General features: G+C 52.1%; 2 protein-coding genes across 8 annotated transcripts in view; one reads left to right on the top strand and one right to left on the bottom strand.

Annotated features, from left to right (window-relative positions):
- The window catches only part of SYMPK (symplekin scaffold protein), a 33,624-nt gene extending 23,159 nt beyond the window's left edge, over positions 1-10,465 (bottom strand). Inside the window, exons 1-7 of one of the 4 annotated variants that reach the window (XM_081118853.1) lie at positions 10,240-10,465; positions 5,416-5,539; positions 5,204-5,269; positions 3,930-3,983; positions 3,762-3,835; positions 1,209-1,335; positions 254-503 (exon numbers count right to left, since the gene is read on the bottom strand). In XM_081118853.1, the coding sequence (XP_080974979.1) occupies positions 254-503; positions 1,209-1,335; positions 3,762-3,835; positions 3,930-3,983; positions 5,204-5,269; positions 5,416-5,529 (685 nt within the window). In that variant the 5' untranslated portion in view covers positions 5,530-5,539; positions 10,240-10,465. Of the gene's footprint in view, positions 1-253; positions 504-621; positions 703-1,208; positions 1,336-3,761; positions 3,836-3,929; positions 3,984-5,203; positions 5,270-5,415; positions 5,540-10,239 lie in introns of those variants that run through there. The other 3 variants (XM_081118854.1, XM_081118855.1, XM_081118856.1) reach the window with 3 other exon arrangements.
- Positions 10,466-11,178: 713 nt separating this feature from the next.
- Positions 11,179-17,644, top strand: FOXA3 (forkhead box A3). 4 transcript variants are annotated; one of them, XM_081118847.1, is made up of 3 exons: positions 11,179-11,376; positions 15,452-15,613; positions 15,966-17,644. In XM_081118847.1, exons 1-3 carry the CDS (start codon positions 11,308-11,310, stop codon positions 16,944-16,946), a joined length of 1,212 nt encoding a protein of 403 aa, XP_080974973.1. In that variant the 5' UTR covers positions 11,179-11,307; the 3' UTR covers positions 16,947-17,644. The 4 variants fall into 4 exon arrangements, with proteins under 4 accessions (XP_080974973.1, XP_080974975.1, XP_080974974.1 ...); XM_081118848.1 differs by lacking the exon at positions 11,179-11,376 and adding an exon at positions 14,367-14,521; XM_081118849.1 differs by lacking the exon at positions 15,452-15,613.
- The last annotated feature ends 1,428 nt before the right edge of the window (positions 17,645-19,072 follow it).

Genomic DNA, 19,072 nt, shown 5'->3' with positions numbered 1-19,072 from the left:
GGGGTATTACTATCCGTTTTACAAATGAAAACGAAGTTCAGAGAGAAGTATCTTGCCCAAGTGCACACAATGAGTGTAGTAAGCGGTATGTAAATGGTGAAGCTGGGATCTGAACTTAGTGTTCAGGGCTTAACCACTGTATTATACTGTCTCCAGAAACTAAAAACCAAGAAGGGGGGGAGGAGGAGGAGGAGGCGGAGGAGGGAGACCAGTGCGGTGACTGACAGATGGCACAGCTGGCGGGGAAGCTCACTGTATTGGATATAGGGGTGGTCACGTGGCACACGGTCCAGGCTGATATCCTGCTCGTGGCGTCGGGGCACCTCCGAGTCAGCCATGCGGGGTGACAGGGTGACAATGAAGGCCTCCACAAACTTGATGGCGTGGGTGCGGACACCATCATTGTCGGAGTCCAACAGCACAATAATGTCCCCAGCCATGGCAGACATCATGTCCCAGCAGGCCTCCTGGAGCTCGCTGATGACCCGTGACTTCACCATCCACTGTGAACAGGCCAGGGAGGAATGGGCAGAGAAATGGAGATGAAACATCAATTGCCAACTCTACTACTACCCAGATACCCATAAATGATGATGAAAAATTCACTTGGGAAACATTTACTAGGTTACAACTCTATCCTGGCCCTGTGTCCGGGGGTACTGGGGACTAGATCCAGTGATGACCAAGACAAGTCCGGTCCTGCCCTCATGAGGTTCACAGTGACAACTCAGAGTGATGAAGGCTAGAATCTTAAGCAAGACAAGGAGTAACAATGTTGATTCATGAGGTGGAGGCAGAGATTAAATGGATCCATCTTTACAAGAACATCAGTGAACATCACACCAGTGTGGTGTTCTCCTTACAGCACTTACTACAGCACAGAATAATATTCCTGTGATTCTTTACTTAGGGTATGTCTCTCTCACTGGCCATGAGCAGCATGAAGGCAGGACTGGCACATCTTGGTCACAGAGAAGGTACTTGGGGAATGTTTGCTGAAAGCATAAGTGAATGGATGCAAGGATGGGTTAATGGTGACCCGACCATAAGACAACATTAATATTAGATCCCTTTGCTGTCTGTTCCGAAGGATCGACAGTACATTCTGACTCATAAAGAATGTGACCTGAGCCCGCTTTTGACCTCTGACAGATGAGCCTGTAAATGGCGTGAGGCTGGGATGCCCCAGCTGGGGAGGGGGCTCTTGCCTGCAGGGCCACCTTGTAGAGCTGGGTCATGGTGAGGATGGCCCTCTTCACCACATTCACATTCTCGTCTCTCAGGAGCATGTTGAGGTTCGCGACCAGTTTCAGCAGTAACTCAATGTCCCGCTTGCTGAGGGATGGAGGAGAAAGGGCAAGGGCAAGGTCAAAGTGGTCTTCGGGCAGGTGAAAGGAACCTGCGCTCCACAAGGAAAAGGAAGTCAGGGTCAGTGGGTCAGGAGAGTGGAACAGAGGTGGACAAAGTTAGGGCGTGCAGCCGTCTGGTTTGCCGGCACATCTGGGAGCTGAGAACAATGACTGGCACCTTGGGGCACAGCTGCCCCTGAACCCTGTCTAGGGTGCTCATGCAACCCCCACTTTGGCCTATTAGGCCCCTGCTAGTCACATAAGGGGAAGCAGAGCCAGACAACTGTGTGAATCTGGGCAACCAACTTTGCCTCACTCAGAACAGTACCTCCCTCAGAGCTTGTTGGGAAAATTGCAACCATACATGGGAAGGGCTTAGAACTGACTAATAGCCATTGCTACTTTAAAACACTTTGCTTTACATAGTTTTGTTTACTAGTTTGTTTACCTAAGTCTGAGGGCTCTGAAAGAGGGGACCTTTTCCAGTCTGAGTACTAGCACAGTCTCATTTTTTGTTGAAGGAAAGAATGAAAAGCCTTCAATAAATATAATAAATTCAAGAAGGCCACACCTAGAGCTCAGAATATGAACATCATTTTCACAGCACATCACGACCTGAAATTAAATGTTAAGCTAATTAGTCAAAAATATGAAACTCAACTGTCAGCTACATGAAAGCAAGAACAAAATCTGTTTTTAGTCACTGTTATCTTCCCACAGCCTTACACAAATGCCTGGCACACAGCAGGAGTGGCACACACAGTGGCCAAATAAATAATTTTGTGTGGTTTTTTGCTACTCATACAGACAAGGGTTAAAATCTCAGCCCTGTCACATACTGGCTATGTGACCTCAAGAAACTCATGTCTTTTGAGTCAGTTTTATCTTCGGTTCAATGGGCTAAATAACTAATGTATTTTTCTGAGGACCGAATAATAAAGTAGGTAAAGCATTTAGTGCAATGCCCGACAACTAGAAATTTCACGAAATAAGGGCTATTTTATTTCCTCCCAGTCACAAAGCATTCAGTAAATGTTTAATGAAGAAATGACTCAGCTTGAGCAAGTCACTTTAAGATTCTGAGACTCAGTTTCCCTTTCCGTAAAAGGAGGCAAATAGTCTCCATCCCGAAGGCTCCTGTGAAGATTACAGGCAATAATGGGACAGGATTTGAGAGTGTGTGGCAGAGCAAGCATTCCATGTGTTACTATTAGGGTTAAATTTTTGTTCAGCAAATACGTACTCAGTCCCTCCTATGTGCCAACACTGTTCTAGCTACTGCGATCCAGCGGTCTACACTATAGAGAGGTCCTGCCGTCACGTTTTTGCGGGGAAGCATCATGGCAATCCCACGAACACTATAAAGGGTGCAGAAGGGGTACCGGAGGGTGGGCTGTGCTGGCTCGGGCAGGAAGGGCCTGCTGAGGAAGACCAGAGGACGTGAGGGCGTGAGCTAGGGGCTCCCTGGAGGTGAGTGTCCCTTGCAGCCACGCTCTTGCAAGCGGAGAGGCTATGAAGCAGACGTGCATTTTTTCAGGAACAACAGGGAGGCCGGGGGACATAAGTGAAGATCAGAAAGGCCGCCAGGAGGAGAGGAAGCAGGGTAAGGAGTGTGGGTTTCAATCTAAGTGAGACAGCGGGCCAGTGAGGGTCTGAGAGCAGGGAGGGCCTGGATCAGATTTACATTTTGGCAGGACCACTGTCTGCCGTGTGCAAGAGGAAGCAGGGAATGGGCACAGAGTTTCCTTTTGGGGGGATGAAAATGTTTTGGAACTAGATTATGAATGTACTAAATGCCACTGAATTGTTCATCTAACAACAGTTAATTTTATATTATGTGAACTTCACTTCAAATAAACAAAAAAGAGAGTGGAAGCAGGGAAGCCCAACACAAGGCCACTGAAGTCATCGGCAGGAGGTAGTGATGGCCTAGCCCATCATGATAGCAAGCGAAGGGTTGAAAATGGTCAAATGCTGCCCGCTGGTGTTGCTCAGTGGTTGAACGCTGACCTATGTACCAGGTGGGCACAGTTCAATTCCTGGTCAGGGCACATCCCTGGGTTTCGGGCTCGATCCCCAGGGAGGAGTGTGCAGGGGGCAGCCAATCGATGATTCTCTCTCATCATTGATGTTTCTCTCTCTCTCCTTCTCCCTTCCTCTTTGAAATCAATAAAAACATTAATAAAAAAAAATGGTCAAATGCTGTTTACATTTTGAAGGCAAAGCCAATAGTCCTCGCTGATGATATAGATGTGAAGTGTAACCGTATTAAATATTTGCTGGGGAGTCTGTGCGTGGGAAGGAGATGGTGTAGGAATGGAGCACAGGATTTTGAGGGCAAGGCCAGGCCGGGAGCCAGAGAGGGTGACTCCAGCAGGGGCACTCCCAGGGGCTCCCTGCACCACCCCATACCATGCCTCCTCGATGAAGCCGATGACAAATTTGCGCACTTCAATCGACTTATCTACTTGGAAAGCGATGATCTCCTGCCAACATCAGGAAGAAGGTGGGTCAGGGTCACACCAGGATCCATCCCCTCAGCCCTGCACCCACCCCCGATCTCTCCCATCAGTCACTCACATCCAGGAAGTTGTCCAGCAGTGTGGGATCTTTGTTGATGATCAGTTCCTGGACCTGGAAGGAGATTGGGGATGGGGAGGAGGAAACCCACATAAAACTGGAGTCCTATCAGTGCAGACAGGAGTGTACAGGGGAAAGGAGCATGGGGGCAGGCAGCAGATAAACTCAGCTCCAATCCTGCCTCTGCCACTCCCTACCACGGCCTGGCAAGTGGCTTCTCCTGAGTCTCTTCTGTAAATGGGGACCTTACACACCAACCCCTAGGGCTGACATGAAGCTTTGCTAAGATCTTACCAGGCACATGTCCTGGTGGACAGTGAGTACGTGATACACCTGGGGCTAAAGAGCGGAGGGCAGTGCTGCAGGACTCCTGCTTTCCTGAAGCCTGTCCATCAGTTCTCCACTTTCCTTCTGTTTCTCCTCCCCACCCACACTGCCTGCCATAGTTCAGGAGGCATTTATGACAGTGGGAACCCGTTCCTGAGGTCCTTGTACCTTCCAGGATCTTTGGAAAAAGTGCCTCCCACAGGCATTCTCACGTAAGCCCAGTGTCTGCACAGGCCTGGCTCCTATGACCCAAGGTGCTATTGCTGTTACCTAAACAGCACCCCCTCACAAGGCGACACAAGGCCACACGCTGAGCAAGTAGTAGAACTGGGGTTCTTACCTAGGCAACCTAACCCCCCAACCTCTGAACTCCACCTGCCCCACTCTGCCCCACACCTGCGCCCCATCCCTTGCAAATCCCCCATATCCTCTTTTGCCTTTGCACGGCTATTGCGTCCGTTTCTCAAGTTCCCCTCCCTCTCTTGGCCAGTTTCTCTCCTATCCTCCAGGTCGCAACTCAGATGTCCTCTTCCAGAAAGCGCTCCCTGAGCTCCCACAGCCCCCTGGACTCCTCCATCCCAGCTCTGCTCACTCCGTAATGTGCCTGCACATCTTCCCCACTGGATAGGACCCTGGCAGAGAGGAAATACAAAGCTGAAGAGCACAAGACTTAGAGTTGGAATAGGAATTCCAGTCCTAGTTTAGCCGGCTCCTAGCACAGTAACCTCGGACTAGTTATTTAAGCTCTGAGGCTCATAGGGATGGAATCACCCTGCCTCAGAGCTTTTGTGAGAATTAAACGAGAGCAGGCCTGTACAGCACTGAGCACAGCAGGCATAGCCTAGGTGCTGACATGGGGACAGTGTTATCACCAGTGTCTTCTTTCTCACCGCTTTCCATGCCCCGTCCCCTTGCCCTGCTTGTCCAGCATCACCCCTACCCCTCACCTGCTTGAGCAATGTGATCTTTGAATCACTGGTGATCAGCGCTGCCTGGTTCAGGAGATCGACCACCTGTAAGGAAGGGGGAGAGGCAGGTTGTGGTGCCAGCCTTGCCAGCCCAGCCCTCTCAGCACTCCTGGGGCTCTGCAACCTGGGGCTGCATTGCCCAGACAGGGGCTGTGCCTCCCCCCACTCCAAGCTCTTCTCTCCCTGCTCACTCTCTCTGAGGTGGTCATGACATCAATGCCTAGCCCCTCCTCCTGCGTGAAAAACTGCGAGGCCACGCTCCGGCGAGTGATGCTGTCCCCACTGCTGCCTGCCATGGCTGCCATCCAGTGTGCCCTAGAGAAGAAAAAGATGGGCCAGACCTTCATCTCACCATCCACAAAGGCTCGCCCCTCCCTTCCAGCCTGTCCTGTCCCTGTTGGGTCTTCTGAAGCCCCTCCCCACACTCCAGGGTCTGTCTCAGACTGCAAGTGTACAAGAGGATTGTAATTTGGGGGAGACTGATGTCTCTCAGGTGAGAGGCAGAACCAAGCCTCACCTCCAGTACTTTAGACATAGCGGGCTGACCGCAAACACCTATTGAATGATGGAACAAACGAACACACAGCAGCTACCTCACTGGTCTGTGTCTCCGTCTGGGCTGTATACTCTGGACTGGACACCAGAGCAAGCTTTCTAAAACATAGCTTTGAGGAACACTGGTCACAGGATCCTGCACGCAGTAAGTACTCAATACCTCAGAAAGGGCCTAGTTGAATAAATTATCTTTCAGCCATTTTCTGGAATACTATGGAGTTGTTTTAAAAAGTGGGGGGCCTTGGCCAGGTAGCTCAGTTGGTCAGAGCGTTGTCCCAATACACCAAGAGTGCAGGTTCGATTCCCGGTCAGGCTACATATAAGAAGCAACAGATGAATGCATCAATAAGTGGAACAAATTGATCTTTCTAAAAAAAAAAAAAGTAGGGTGGAGAGGGGAGACTTTTGGGCATCTGTCCCAAAGTCACACTAGCACAATTATGAAAGAAGAAGGGTATCAACCACAAAACTATTCCTAATAGCAAAAGACTATTAGGAACCCAAGTCTTCTTAAATAAGGAGACTGGCTAAAAAATTATGATATACCCACACAATAAAATACTATGCAACTGTAAAAAGGAATGAGGGAGGAATAAAAAAGGAATGAGGAAAATCTCTATACACTAATAAACAGTGGGCTCCAGCATATATTGAGTGAAAATATGCAAAGTGGGAGACAGTATTTATTGTGTTCCCTTTTTACAAAAGAGAGGGAATTATGTATGTATGTTAAAAAAGAAAAAGAAAACAAACCTGAAAGGATGTACCGAAAAGTGGAAGAGAAAGGAAACAATTAAAAAAACACTTTGGTGCCCAGCCGGGTGTGGCTCAGCGGTTGAGCATCGGCCTAGGATCCAGGCGATCAGGGTTCGATTGCCGGTCAGGGCACATGCCCGGGTTGCGGGCTGCAGCAGATCAATGACTCTCTCATCATTGATGTTTCTATCTCTCTCTCCTTCTCCCTTTCTCTCTCTGAAATCAATAAAGATATATTAAAAAAAAACACACCACTTTGGTGGCCCGGGTGAAATAACGTTGGTTGAGCATCGTCTGTGCATGGAAGGGTTCTGGGTTCGATTCCTGGTCAGAGCACATACCTGGATTGTGGGTTTGATCCCTGGTTGGGAGCATACAGAAGACAACCAATCCGCGTTTCTCTCGCTCTCTCTCCCCCTTCCTCTCTCTACGCATGTCCTCCGGTGAGAATTAAAAACCAACAACAAAAAAACACATTGGTGGGTCCCGGTGTAATACCATCACAAAAAGATGTCCATAACAGCCTGCTGTACCACAGAATATGTGCAATGCAATCCAGTTTTGTAAGTTTGTGTGTATGTACACACAAAATGGCTTGAGTCTGTTTCCTCTTCTGTGAAACTGGCACCATGTTTACTTCCAGGACTACCCTGAGAGTAGATGTTAGTATACCTAGTAAATATGAGGTCCAGCTGCTACTTTTATGTACACAGGGAAAGATCTGAAGGGTGCTGTGCAAACTGTTAACAAAAATCTGAGGAGGGTGCAAAAGATGCATCTTTTAAAAGAAACATATATACTGTACACAAGTATCTGCTGAATGAATGACTAGCTAATAGCCTCCTTCCCAGTCTCCCTTGCACCTGTCACCCCCACATCTTACTTCGAGTCAGTCATCATCTTCACCAAGGCCTAGAAGACCGCATATGATCTGGCCCCTTCTACTTCTGCCTTCATTTCCCTCACAGCTCTCTGCTCCAGCTGCTCTGGCCTCCTTGTTGTCCCCTGAATGTGTCAACCCGCCCCTTTTTCAAAACCTTTGTGCTTATCTTCCTTCTGCTTGAAACAATCCTCCCCTACAGATACTGGCACAACTCCCTCCCTCCTCATTCCCTTCAGGTTTCAGCCGAAAGAAGTATCTTGGCAGCTAGGTCTTCCCTGACCACCTCTTTCAAATTTCAGTTTCCTCTCCCTCCGCATCTGTGTTGCTTTAGTTTTCTCCATGACATTTATTATCATCAATGAACTATTTGTAAGCTCTCTGAGGGCAGAGAGGTGTGTGTGTGTGTGTGTGTGTGTGTGTGTGTTCACTATTTCCTTACTATGGAACAGTGTTTGGTACCTAATAAGCGTTCAATAATTATCTGCTGAGTGAATGCCAAAGGGATTCCCCAATCACTGGGCTTAGTATCCCTGCCCTTTGGCTCTAGAATGTTTGAAAAATAACAGCTATTATTTATATATTTTTGACGAAATGGTTCTTTTTCTTTTAAATGCTTTTATTGATTTTACTTTATTTTTTTAAATCATGTGATTTTATTTTACTTTTTTATTTTAAATATGTTTTTATTGATTTCAGAGAGAGGAAGGGAGAGGGAAAGATAGAAACATCCATGAGACAGAAACATCGATCCATTCCTTCTGCACGCCCCCTACTGGGGATTGAATTCCCAACTGGGGCATGTGCCCTGACCTAGAATCCAACCATCCACCTCTTGGTGCATGAGAGGACGCTCACTCCACTGAGCCACACTGGCCAGGCTTAACCTCTTTTATTAATTGAACACTTAACATGTGCTGACCACAATTCTAATATATGTATTAACTTATTTAAATTTCACAACACCAGCTCTTCACGGTAGGTACTATTTTTATTATTTTATTTTTTTAAAATATGTTTTTATTCATTTCAGAGAGAAGAAGGGAGAGGGAAAGAGAAACATCAATGATGAGAGAGTCATTGATCAGCTACCTCCTGCATGCCCCCTACCAGGGATTGAGCCCGAAACCCTGGCATAAGCCCTGACCAGGGATCAACTAGCAACCTTTCGATGCCTGGGATGACACCCAACGAACTGAGCCACACTGGCCAGGGCAGACAGGTACTATTTTTTATCTCCATTTTACAGCTGAGGACATTTGAAAGCCAAGGAGGTAAAATCTCTTGAGCAAAGACCCACAGTTTGCAAGATGCAGACCTAGCAGTAAGGCTGCAGAACGTATCCCCCTCACCACTGTGGTGTACCACCTCTCTGAAAGGAACTGCTTCTCTACCCCAGGTCTGTACATGCAAGCCAAGGGTGGCACCGCCTCCCAACGACCAGTATACCTCTAGAACATAATGAACCTTCCAATGATGAGCCTTCCCACTCTCTGCATATATATGTTCAGATCCATCAAATTTTTTTACCCTGTGTCCTTCCTCTTCCACTTTTTGTTTAGCCTTTATTTTTTTTAAATGTATATACATATTTCCCTTTCTTTTATAAAAAGGGAGTATATAATAAAGGTCTCCTTTTTCACTTGCTTTCACTTAATATATGCTGAAGCCCACGCTCTATATCAGTGTATAAAGATTCTCGTTCCTTTTTACAGATGCATAGTATTTTATTGTATAGATGTTATGTTTTTTTCTGCCAGTATTCCTATTAAAGAACACAGGGGGCCTGGCCAGGCGTGGCTCAGGGGCTGAGCATCGACCTAGGATTCAAGAGATTGCAGTTTGATTCCCGGTGAGGGCACAGGCCTGAGTTGCGGACTTGATCCCCAGTCAGGGCCTGCAGGAGGCAGCTGATCAATGACGACTGTCTCATCATTGATGTTTCTATCTCTCTCTTCACCTCTCTCTGAAATCAATAAAAATATATTTAAAAACAAACAAACATGGGGTGTTTGTAGTCTTTTGCTATTACCAACAACCATTGTTTCCCCTCCCTTCCAGGTGTACTCCTTATGGAGTACCACTGCCCTACTCCCGCCTTGGTGTATGACGACTCCCCTCACATACAGAATGGCCCCAGGAGTATCTTTCATTCATTCAACAAACATTAACTGGGCGTCTTCAATGTAACCAGCGCTGTGCTGAGAACACAGCAGTGACAGCACATACCCAGTCCCTGCCCCCAAGGAGCTCACGGTATTTGATTATTCAAATAGCCAAACAAATAAAGGTCCAAAAACAAATTAGACCACACGTGACACAAAGGAAAGAAACGGACTGAGGAGAGCGTTTAATAGGCAGATTTCAGGACGGAGGGCAGGAAAGGAGGGCTTCGCAGAGGAAGTGACGTTGGTGCTGAGACCCGAAAGCTGCATGGGAGTTAGGCAAGCAGAATGGGTAAAAGGATGTTGCAGGCAGAGGGGCAGCATGTGCAAAATTCCTGAGGCCGGAAGGCGCATGGCGAGTTTGAGGAACCGAAAGGCCAGTGCAGCTTATTCGAAGTGAGGCATGAGCAGAGGCGAGGCGAGGCAGAGGCGAGGCCGGCGGGGGGAGGGGGGGCCGGACGCGCCGTGGGGGCCACGTTGGAACTTTGCCCCGAGGGCCCTAGGGAAGCACGGGAGGGTCCCGAGCTGGGGAAGACACTGGGGTCCCAAACGTCACTGCTTCCTTCTCTTCGAAGCGCCCCTAGCCATCCCCAGCGCCTCTGCCGCCTTGCGGTCCCTCCTCCCTTGGTCCTTGGGCCCCCACGCCACCCCCCACTTACCGCTGCTCGGGCCTCCGTCCCGTGGCGCACCCTCAGCAGCACCCCTTCCCAGACACCGCCACCGCCATCTTCCGCTCGCCGCCTGGACACGGCGCACGCGTCGCACGCGCGGGATCGCCGGGAAATGGAGTCCACGCAGCAGGCCGAGCCCACCCCAGCCTCCAGCCTCCAGCCTCGCGACAGGCCTTCCCCGTCCCTCAGACTACTAGGGAGGCTCTACGTTTCCGGCTTTCGAACGTCGTGCCTTCTGGGAAGTGTAGTCCCTCGGCGGAGGCGCGGGCCTGGAACGGAGGCAGAGGGTTCTGGGAAATGGAGTTCACAGTGGTTCCAATCCCTGGACGGCTGGTGTTAGACGCAATGGAGAGTCCAGGTGGCGAAGCTGTTAGGTCCTGGAGGTGGTCTGGTGCCCTAGCGGGGTGCGAGCAGAGGCCCCAACTCCCTCCACCTCTGGTCCCGACCATTTGTACAGTTCGGAGCATTTCCAGCTGTCGGAAGCTTCAATATCCCAGTCCGTCCAATGGGGACGCGGTTTCGAGGGTCTCTTACCGGTCCCCACAGCGGCAGATCTGGACCCCTGGAGCCGCAGCGCTCTCAGGCCCCTCTCCTCCGCGGCGGTCGTGCGGAGCTTTGGCTCTTCGCCCTGGCCCTTCGCCCTCTCCTGTCGAGATGTTGAAACCCCCTGGGGCAGAAGGGCCCCGGAGCTCTGCCCTCGGGGCCTTTATAATCAGTGGTGTCTCCTACCGGCGGCTCCCTCTCTCTTCAGTCACGTCCAGCTCTCGCGTCCCCGGGCTGCGGCTCCCGGCGCCTGAGGTCTATCTCCTCGCGATCCCGCAGGGGGCGCCTCAGTCCGAGCGCGGGAGGGGAGCCGGGGGAGGGCGGGGGCGGGGGCGGGGGGGGCGTCCCGGCTATAAAGCTTGGCCGCCTCCCGCGGCGCCCGGGACGGCGGGGACCCTGGGCAGTCGGACGGGCGGGTGCCGGCTGGAACTCGGGCCGTGCGGGCTGAGAGAGCTGCGGCGCTTGGTTCCCCCCGGGCCGCGGCGGGGGCAGGTGGGGGCGCAGGCCCGGGGGATGCTGGGCTCGGTGAAGATGGAGGCCCACGACCTGGCGGAGTGGAGCTACTACCCGGAGGCGGGCGAGGTGTGTCCGCGGGGATGGCGGAGCGGGAAGTGGGGCACAGGAATCAAGGTGTGGGCTCCAATGGGGGCAAGGACCGGGGTGCGGTCTCCAGGGGGGCCCCCCACTAGAGGCGAGGAGGTGAGGAGCTGGAGGCGCGGAGCCCAGGTGCAGGAGCCGGGGACAGGGGACAGGCACGGGCGCGCGGTTTCCGCGGGCCCGTCGGAGTGGGGGATAAATGGGAGTCGGGGAAGCTTAGGCAAGGGTCGGGCGCGGCTTAAACGTGAGGGCTGGGTGTTGGCGACCCCAAATGCAAGGGAGCAAAGTGAACAAACCAAACTAGGAATCGGCCCTCCAGGATAGCAGGACAGACAGGGGCAGGGCTCCGGAACTAGGAAGGGGGTCAGCATTGGGGGGAAAGACAGGAACTAAGAGATGGAAGAGGGAGGTCACCCTTAAGGGAATTTCGAGGTGGGAGCTCAGGATTAGAATATAGTGTTAAAGATGGTGGTTCTGGGGTAGAAATCAGAGTCGGGGTCCCGGGATAGAGTGCGATCTAAGGTAAGGTCAGAAATAAGGGTTTGTTCTCAGGGTTCAGAGATCGAGGTTGGTTTTGAGAGTCTGAAATAACAGGTGGGTTAGAGTTGGGTTTCAGATTGGTGGGGGCCCAGATGGGGTCAGAGTTGGGAGCGGGAGAGGAGAGGGGTCAATTTCCATTCCCCGCCCCCATCTCTCTACTCCTGACCCTCACTCCTTCCAACTGAACTTCACTGGTTTAATTGTTATTAGAGACCCTCAGCAGGGATTCCTCTTGTTGGAGGCTGGAGGGTTTCAGATTTCGCACCTCTTCCAGTAATCTCCCCTAATTGCTAATGTCCTCACCAGCCCCATTTCTTACTAGACCACCCTGGATTAGGAGGCAGGGTATATCTTAATTCCCTCACCCCAGCACAAAAAGTTCTTCCCTAAGTCTAACTCCCATTCCTCTTGCTGCAAGGACTCCTTCTCCTTAGCTCTATAGTCAACATTGTGGAGGGGGGTCCTAGTTAAAGGTTATGGGGATCTGGACACTTAGGTTCCTAACCTGGAAGGGGACTGTGGGCTTGAGGTGGGGGAGGGAAGCTGGAATGGCTGAGATCTCCGAGGACACTGAGATCTGGGCATTACAGGGGCCCCCACATGCCTGAGTTATGGGTCTGGGGTTTGAAGCTGTAGGGTGGGACTCTTGGATCCCCAGACCTGCGGGGCTTGGCATGGTGCCCGGGAGGGGCCAGTCCTGGGGCTGTGGAGGTGTTAGGTGCACGTGGGGTGGGGCAGGCCGACCAGGGAGGGGTCTGGGAGTGTTGAGAGGTGGAGACCTGTGGCTGGAGGTGTCAGAAGGCAGAGACCAGGTTGGAGGTGAAGGCTCCCAGGTAGTGGGGGAATCCCAGCTGAACCTTGGAGAGTTCAGAATCTGGAAACATGATCTAAGGGAACCAACTAGAAATCAGTGTTTGGGTGGGCACATCTTATGTAAATTGTGGGGGTCTAAGATGGAGGAGTCATTATTTGGGACACAGTCTGAAGTTTAGGGGACAGTTTGTGTGGATATTGTATCGGAAATTGAGAGACAGTCTAGAGATGGTCAGCATTTGCGGGCGTATTTTGGAAGAGTTGACATATGGGGGGCTGGAGATGGAAATACTGTCTGAGGGTTTCTCCAGCCCTCCTATCAGCTGAGCCACCTCCTCTCCTTGGGTCCAAACAGTAGGAACATTTGCACTCACTCAGCAGCTGAGAACTGAGAGGTCCCCCCTGCTGCTTCTAGCCTTCCTCACGTTCTTGCTGGTGTGATGTTGCCACCCCCAGGCTGGCTCCCTGTCTGGCTCCCTCGCCTCCAGTTCTCACAGATCAGCTGGTCCAGCTGCTCCCCCCATTTCAGAGATGGAAAACCTGGAGCGTCCTGGAGTGTTGGGGGCTGCTCGAGGTCCTGGGCGGAGACCGGGACTAGAAACTGGGCTTCTGGTTTCACACTGCCTTCCTCTGCTCCCTGTCACACCCTCCTCCAGAGACAATAAGGAAATGAAAGGGGAGAAATTTCACCCTCCTGAGGTGGGGGTGCAGGTACCCTGAGGGCTTCCCCCCACAATCTCAGCCCCGCCCCGGCAGGGAAATCCGGCTCAGACCCGGACACTGGGGGTTCATCCCAGCCCCAGGGCGTGGGAAAGCCTACAGTGGATTAGGGCGGCTGGAGTGCTGGAGGTCGGACCTCAAGGAGGACTTCCGGGTGGGTGGGTAGCCAGGGAAAGAGGGCCCAGGGGTCCCAATCTGTCTTCCTCTGTGATACAAGAAAGTCTGAATGAGTTGGAAAAGTGGGAGAGGGGGATTGCAGAAGGATTTAGGAACTCTCTGTAGATGCCCTGAATCTGTCACCTTCTCCCCTCATTTCTTATTATGGGAGGGGGCAAAGCCAGCTAACCAGGGGGAGTCCAGTGCGTGGGGGAGGGGAGACTTCTGGGGAGAGGGTAATACTGAGGGAAGGAGGCAGATAAATACAAAGGTGTGCCAAAGGAGAAAGAAATGGAGGTGGCAGAAGAGAGACACAAGGAGAAAGAGGGTGGGGGGCAGGGACGGGGTGGGGGGAGAGAGATGGAGTTAGGGAGAGTCATGAGCAGAGAAAGGCAGAGGGTAAGACAGTGGGGAGGAGAGAGACAGATAAAGGCTGGTCAGGAGTGTGGGGAGGAGAGAGTGGGAAAGACAGAGGGGAGACAAAGACATGGGGAAGGGGAGGGCAAAGGAGTGTAGAAGTCCTGAGACAGAGAGAGATGGACAGATAGACACAGAGATAGCGATTGCCAGAGATCCGGGAGAATCGCTACCTGGGTGGACACCTGAAAGAGAGAGGAGACAGTTCCCGACTGGAACTCAGACCTGGGTTTGTTGCCACCTGTCCCTGACTTCCAGAGTGACCCTGGCAATTCCCTTTTCTCTCTGAACCTTGGGACCTGCAGACACTTACAGTGACCCGGAGTTGAGACGGGACCCACTGCCTCATAGCAGAGGTGGCTCCCACCGGAGCTCAGCAGCACCCCCAATGCCATGAGACCCCAGCGGGTCAGGGAGGAAGGAGCAGGGTCGCCGGGCAGACGGAGGATTGAGGGAGAGAGCATGGGAGACAGTGATGAAAGGAGTAAGTAGACACAGGCAGAGAAGTCACCGTGCACCGTGTTTCCTATTTTCCTTACCCGCTTCCTGCTGGGCTGTCAGCTCCACGAGGGCAGGCCTTTCGGTCCGCGTGGTCACTGCTTTTACCGCACGATCAGGTCACTGGTCCCAAGCCAGGCTGCCTGGACTCAGAATCCCAGCTCTGCCCCTTGTTTGCTGTGTGACCCAACAGCCTCTCTGGGACTCAGCTTGCTAGGCTGTAAAATGGGCATCATAATAGCACCTCCCCGTAGTGCGGTTGTAAAGATGACAGGGGACCTCTCTGCGCAGTGCTGGGAGCAGTGCCTGGCACAGAGTAGGTGGCCAACAGATATCGGTTAAATGGATGGAAGACTGCGTGGAGGGTTATTTAGAGAGACGGAGCAATGTCTACTGTATTTCATTGATGCACATTTTCCCCCCCATTTGAACATTTCTGAAAATGGACTGGGTTTCACAGCCACTGGTGTCTAGGGGTTATAATTGACAGTGGGGGTTTTTCTATTCTTACTAATACGTAATACTGCAGCTTACAAACATGATGTCTTAGAGTTGATGATATGTTAGTAAATATATGATATGAGGTTGAGACATGATTTCTGACAGTCGAACATTTTTGACCTAATAAAAACTGTAATTTTATAGCCTAAAAGATGGAGAGAGAGTACACATATAGATTAGGTTATTAGACAAATCAGCAGGTCTCAGTTTTTTGGGTCTCAGGACCGCTTATCACTCTTAAAAATTATTGAGGACCCCAAGAAGTTTTCATTGGTGTGGGTTGTCTCTTAATGGTTACTGCATAAGAAATAAAAAATAAGAGTTTAAAAATGTATTCATTAGGTCTAAAGTAGCAATAATTTGTTAGTGTAAATAACGCATTTTTGTTAAAATGACTATATTCGAACACATTTAGCGAGAGGAGTGGCGCCATTACGTGTTTGCGGATCTCGGTGTCTGGCTCCATACGCAGCAGCTGTGGTCTCATTCGGTAGCTGCTTCTGCATTCGGCCTGTTGCCTGTCACATGTCACGTGGCCTCTGGAAAATTCTCCTGTGCACTCAGGAAAGAGAGTGAGGCAAGCTAGTAATACCTTAGCATTATATGAAAATAGTTTTGACCTCATGGACACCCTAAACCCTAAAAAGGTCTTGTCGACTCCCCAGGGTGTCCTGGACTCCACTTTGAGAACCACTTGAAGCATGAGCTTCAGTGTATGGGAGCATGGGGGTGGGGGATGAGGTCAGGGAGGGGTGCACGAGGAGGGATGAGCGAGAGACTTCAAGAATCAGCTGTCTATGGTGAACAGCAAGGATGGAAGGGACTCGTAGTAGTGACAAGACAGACAGACAGGCAGACAGCGGGTCCAGCGACCCTGTGCTGCGCAGCGTGTGGGGACTCACCCCCTATCTCTCTTTCTCTCCATGCAGGTTTACTCTCCAGTGACCCCAGTGCCCACCATGGCCCCCCTCAACTCCTACATGACCCTGAACCCTCTGAGCTCTCCCTACTCTCCTGGGGGGCTCCCTGCCTCCCCGCTGCCCTCAGGACCCCTGGTGCCCCCAGCCCCCACAGCGCCCCTGGGCCCCGCCTTCCCAGGCCTGGGTGGCAGCAGCGGAGGCGGTAGCTCAGGGTACGGGGGCCCGGGCCCGGGGCTGGGGCCCGGGAAGGAGATGCCGAAAGGGTACCGGCGGTCCCTGGCGCACGCCAAGCCGCCCTACTCCTACATCTCGCTCATCACCATGGCCATCCAGCAGGCGCCCGGCAAGATGCTGACGCTGAGCGAGATCTACCAGTGGATCATGGACCTCTTCCCCTACTACCGGGAGAACCAGCAGCGCTGGCAGAACTCCATCCGCCACTCGCTGTCCTTCAACGACTGCTTCGTCAAGGTGGCGCGCTCCCCGGACAAGCCGGGCAAGGGCTCCTACTGGGCCCTGCACCCCAGCTCAGGTAACATGTTCGAGAACGGCTGCTACCTGCGCCGCCAGAAGCGCTTCAAGCTGGAGGAGAAGGCGAAGAAAGGGGGCGGCGGGACCTCTGCCACCAGGAACAGTTCAGGGGCTGCCACGTCGACCACCACCCCAGCTGCGACGGCCACCTCTCCACCCCAGCCCCAGCCTCCGCCCCCCGAGCCTGAGGCCCAGGGCGGGGAAGACGTGAGGGCTCTAGACTGTGGCTCTCCCCCGTCCTCCGCACCCTATTTCACTGGCCTGGAGCTCCCAGGGGAGCTGAAGCTGGATGCTCCCTACAACTTCAACCACCCTTTCTCCATCAACAACCTGATGTCGGAACAGACACCAGCGCCCCCCAAACTGGACGTGGGGTTTGGGGGCTATGGGGCAGAGGGTGGGGAGCCTGGGGTCTACTACCAGGGCCTCTATTCCCGCTCTCTGCTTAACGCATCCTAGCAGGGGGGTAGGAGCATGGTGGGTGGGGTGTGGCTGGTGGCAGCCTGATTCTCCAGGTGACACTTTGCTTGTCCCCACCAGTGAACATCTGGTCTATTACTTACTGTGGTGACTACGCTTCTGTGGGCATCATGTCAACCTATTGGGTACTGTGATAATTGCCTTCGACATCTTGGTGGGCCATCGGGTACTGTGAAGACCACCGTGTTGATCCATTGGGTGGTCTGATGGCCACCATTGAGGATGACATCCTGGTTGGCCCTTTGGACACTGTGATGGACATCCTCTTGGCTGATCCGTTAGTTGTGATGGTGATGCTGTTTCAATTGCATCTTCTTTGGCCCGTTGGGTGCTGGGATCACTGTTCTTTGGTGGACTTCGTGGCATAGTAGGTGCCAAGTTGGCCACCATTCCACATAACACCTGTTTTGGTCCATTGGGTGCTGTGATGGCCGCCATATTGGCTGGCTCACATAATCGCGCACCAACCCCTGTGTTGGCCATGTTGTCACTGTCTGGTGTGAGTTGAATGAGGGCTGGAGATGAGAATATGCCTTGGTTTTTTTGAGCCCATTGCCCGTTCTGGTTCAGGAGAAGCCAGAAAGGACTGGCAGGGTGTGGGGAATTCTACTGAAGTCTGGTTCTTGCCTGGGAAGTGGGATACTGGCTGTGTCTGAACATTAAAGGACCATTTCTGCCTCTTCCAGATGTCTCTTTTCCTTGCCGGGTGGGCCCTGTGGAACTTGGAATACCTGAACTGCTCTTTCTCTGTCCCCTCTCCTTCCTACCCCCAAGAGCTGGCTGCCTCTGGGGGAGGGGTTGGGGGAGGCATCGACCTGACCTTTGGCTCTTTGCTGTCCCTGACCCCAAGGACAGTTTGCTCACAGATAGCAGCCCCCGCAGCGCTGGGGCCAGGGCAGCAGGGGGAGGTGGCTGTGCAGTGACCAAGGCCATGTCCCCACCCCCACTCCGCAGACACACACCCTCAGCTCTGAGGCCCCGGGAGCCCAGGGGCTGCTCAATTTTTGGTTAAAGTGTGGAGAAGAGGGACAAACAAGTGTTAATTGAAAGAGCCTGTGTGTTGGAGCCTGTGTGTGTGTGTGGTTCTCTGGGTCTCAGGCTGTTAGGTGTATCTCTGTGTGTCGGTTTGTCTGCATACCCATTGTCTCAAAGTGTGTGTGTGACTGTCCGTGTTGCAGACGTTCCTGTCGTTGTGTTTCATGAGTATCTCTGTCAGCATCTGTCTGTTTAAAAGAGAGGCTGCTTGTGTTTACATATTATGCCTGTCTTTGCTGTGTGCCTGTCACCATCGTATGGAGGGTCAGCTAGCCCTGGTGTGTGTCTGTCACTTTTGCAGGTGGGCGTGTGGGGAAGGAGCTGGGTTCTCCTTCGGCCTCTGGGGGCCTCTGGCTTTGGGGCCTGCATGTCTCTGTGCCTCCAGGTCTTTCCTTAGGCTCTGAGACTGAGGTCTGTTACTCAGGTGTCTTGAGGACATGGCTTTCTCAGAAATACAATTTGCACTTCACACCCCTCATTTCACAGATGGAAACTGAGGCCCAGAATGGGAAGGCACTGGACCAAGGTCATTTGGCCAGACTGGAGCAGGGGGGCAGGGTTGGCCTGAAATGGTCTTTTCCTTATTTCACCTTTGTATTTTCGTCATTGGCTCTCTGTCACTCATTCATGCATTCAGTCCTTCAAAGCCCAGGGCTGTCTATGTATCTGTGTGGGTGATGTCTCTCCCAGTCTGTCTCCAAGTGTGTGTGTGCCTGTCTGTGCTGCAGGTGTGCCTGTCATTGTGTGTTTCATGAGTATCTATCAGTATCTGTCCGTTTAAAAGAGAGGCTGCTTGTGTTTGCATATTATGTCTGTGGTCATCTTTCTCTTTGTCTCTTAATGTCATCTCTCTCTGTCACTTGGTCCCAACCCTCTCTCTCTGTCTTTATCTCTGTCCTTTGGTTTTTTTGAAAATGTTTGCTCATTCCCTCTTCTGTCTCTCATATGGTCTCCCTCTCTCTCCCCCGTTCCCCCTCACCCTCTTTTCTCCCCCCCTTTCCCTCTCTCTCTCTCTCATTCTCTCCATGGTTTTGCCTCTGTCCCTCCCTCTCTCTGGGCCTCAGGTCTTT

This window comes from Miniopterus schreibersii, assembly GCF_964146895.1.
Source record: "Miniopterus schreibersii genome assembly, chromosome: 18".
NCBI classification, from domain to species: Eukaryota; Metazoa; Chordata; class Mammalia; order Chiroptera; family Miniopteridae; genus Miniopterus; species Miniopterus schreibersii.
This window is presented reverse-complemented; position numbering and strand designations above follow the sequence as displayed.

Bases quoted from the DNA above. Each gene is read 5' to 3' on its own strand.
- FOXA3 (XM_081118847.1), top strand. From the start codon at position 11,308: ATGCTGGGCTCGGTGAAGATGGAGGCCCACGACCTGGCGGAGTGGAGC. The intron at 11,377-15,451 runs GTGTGTCCGCGG...GAACACATTTAG, and splicing joins ACTACCCGGAGGCGGGCGAG to CGAGAGGAGTGGCGCCATTA. The intron at 15,614-15,965 runs GCAAGCTAGTAA...CTCTCCATGCAG, and splicing joins CACTCAGGAAAGAGAGTGAG to GTTTACTCTCCAGTGACCCC.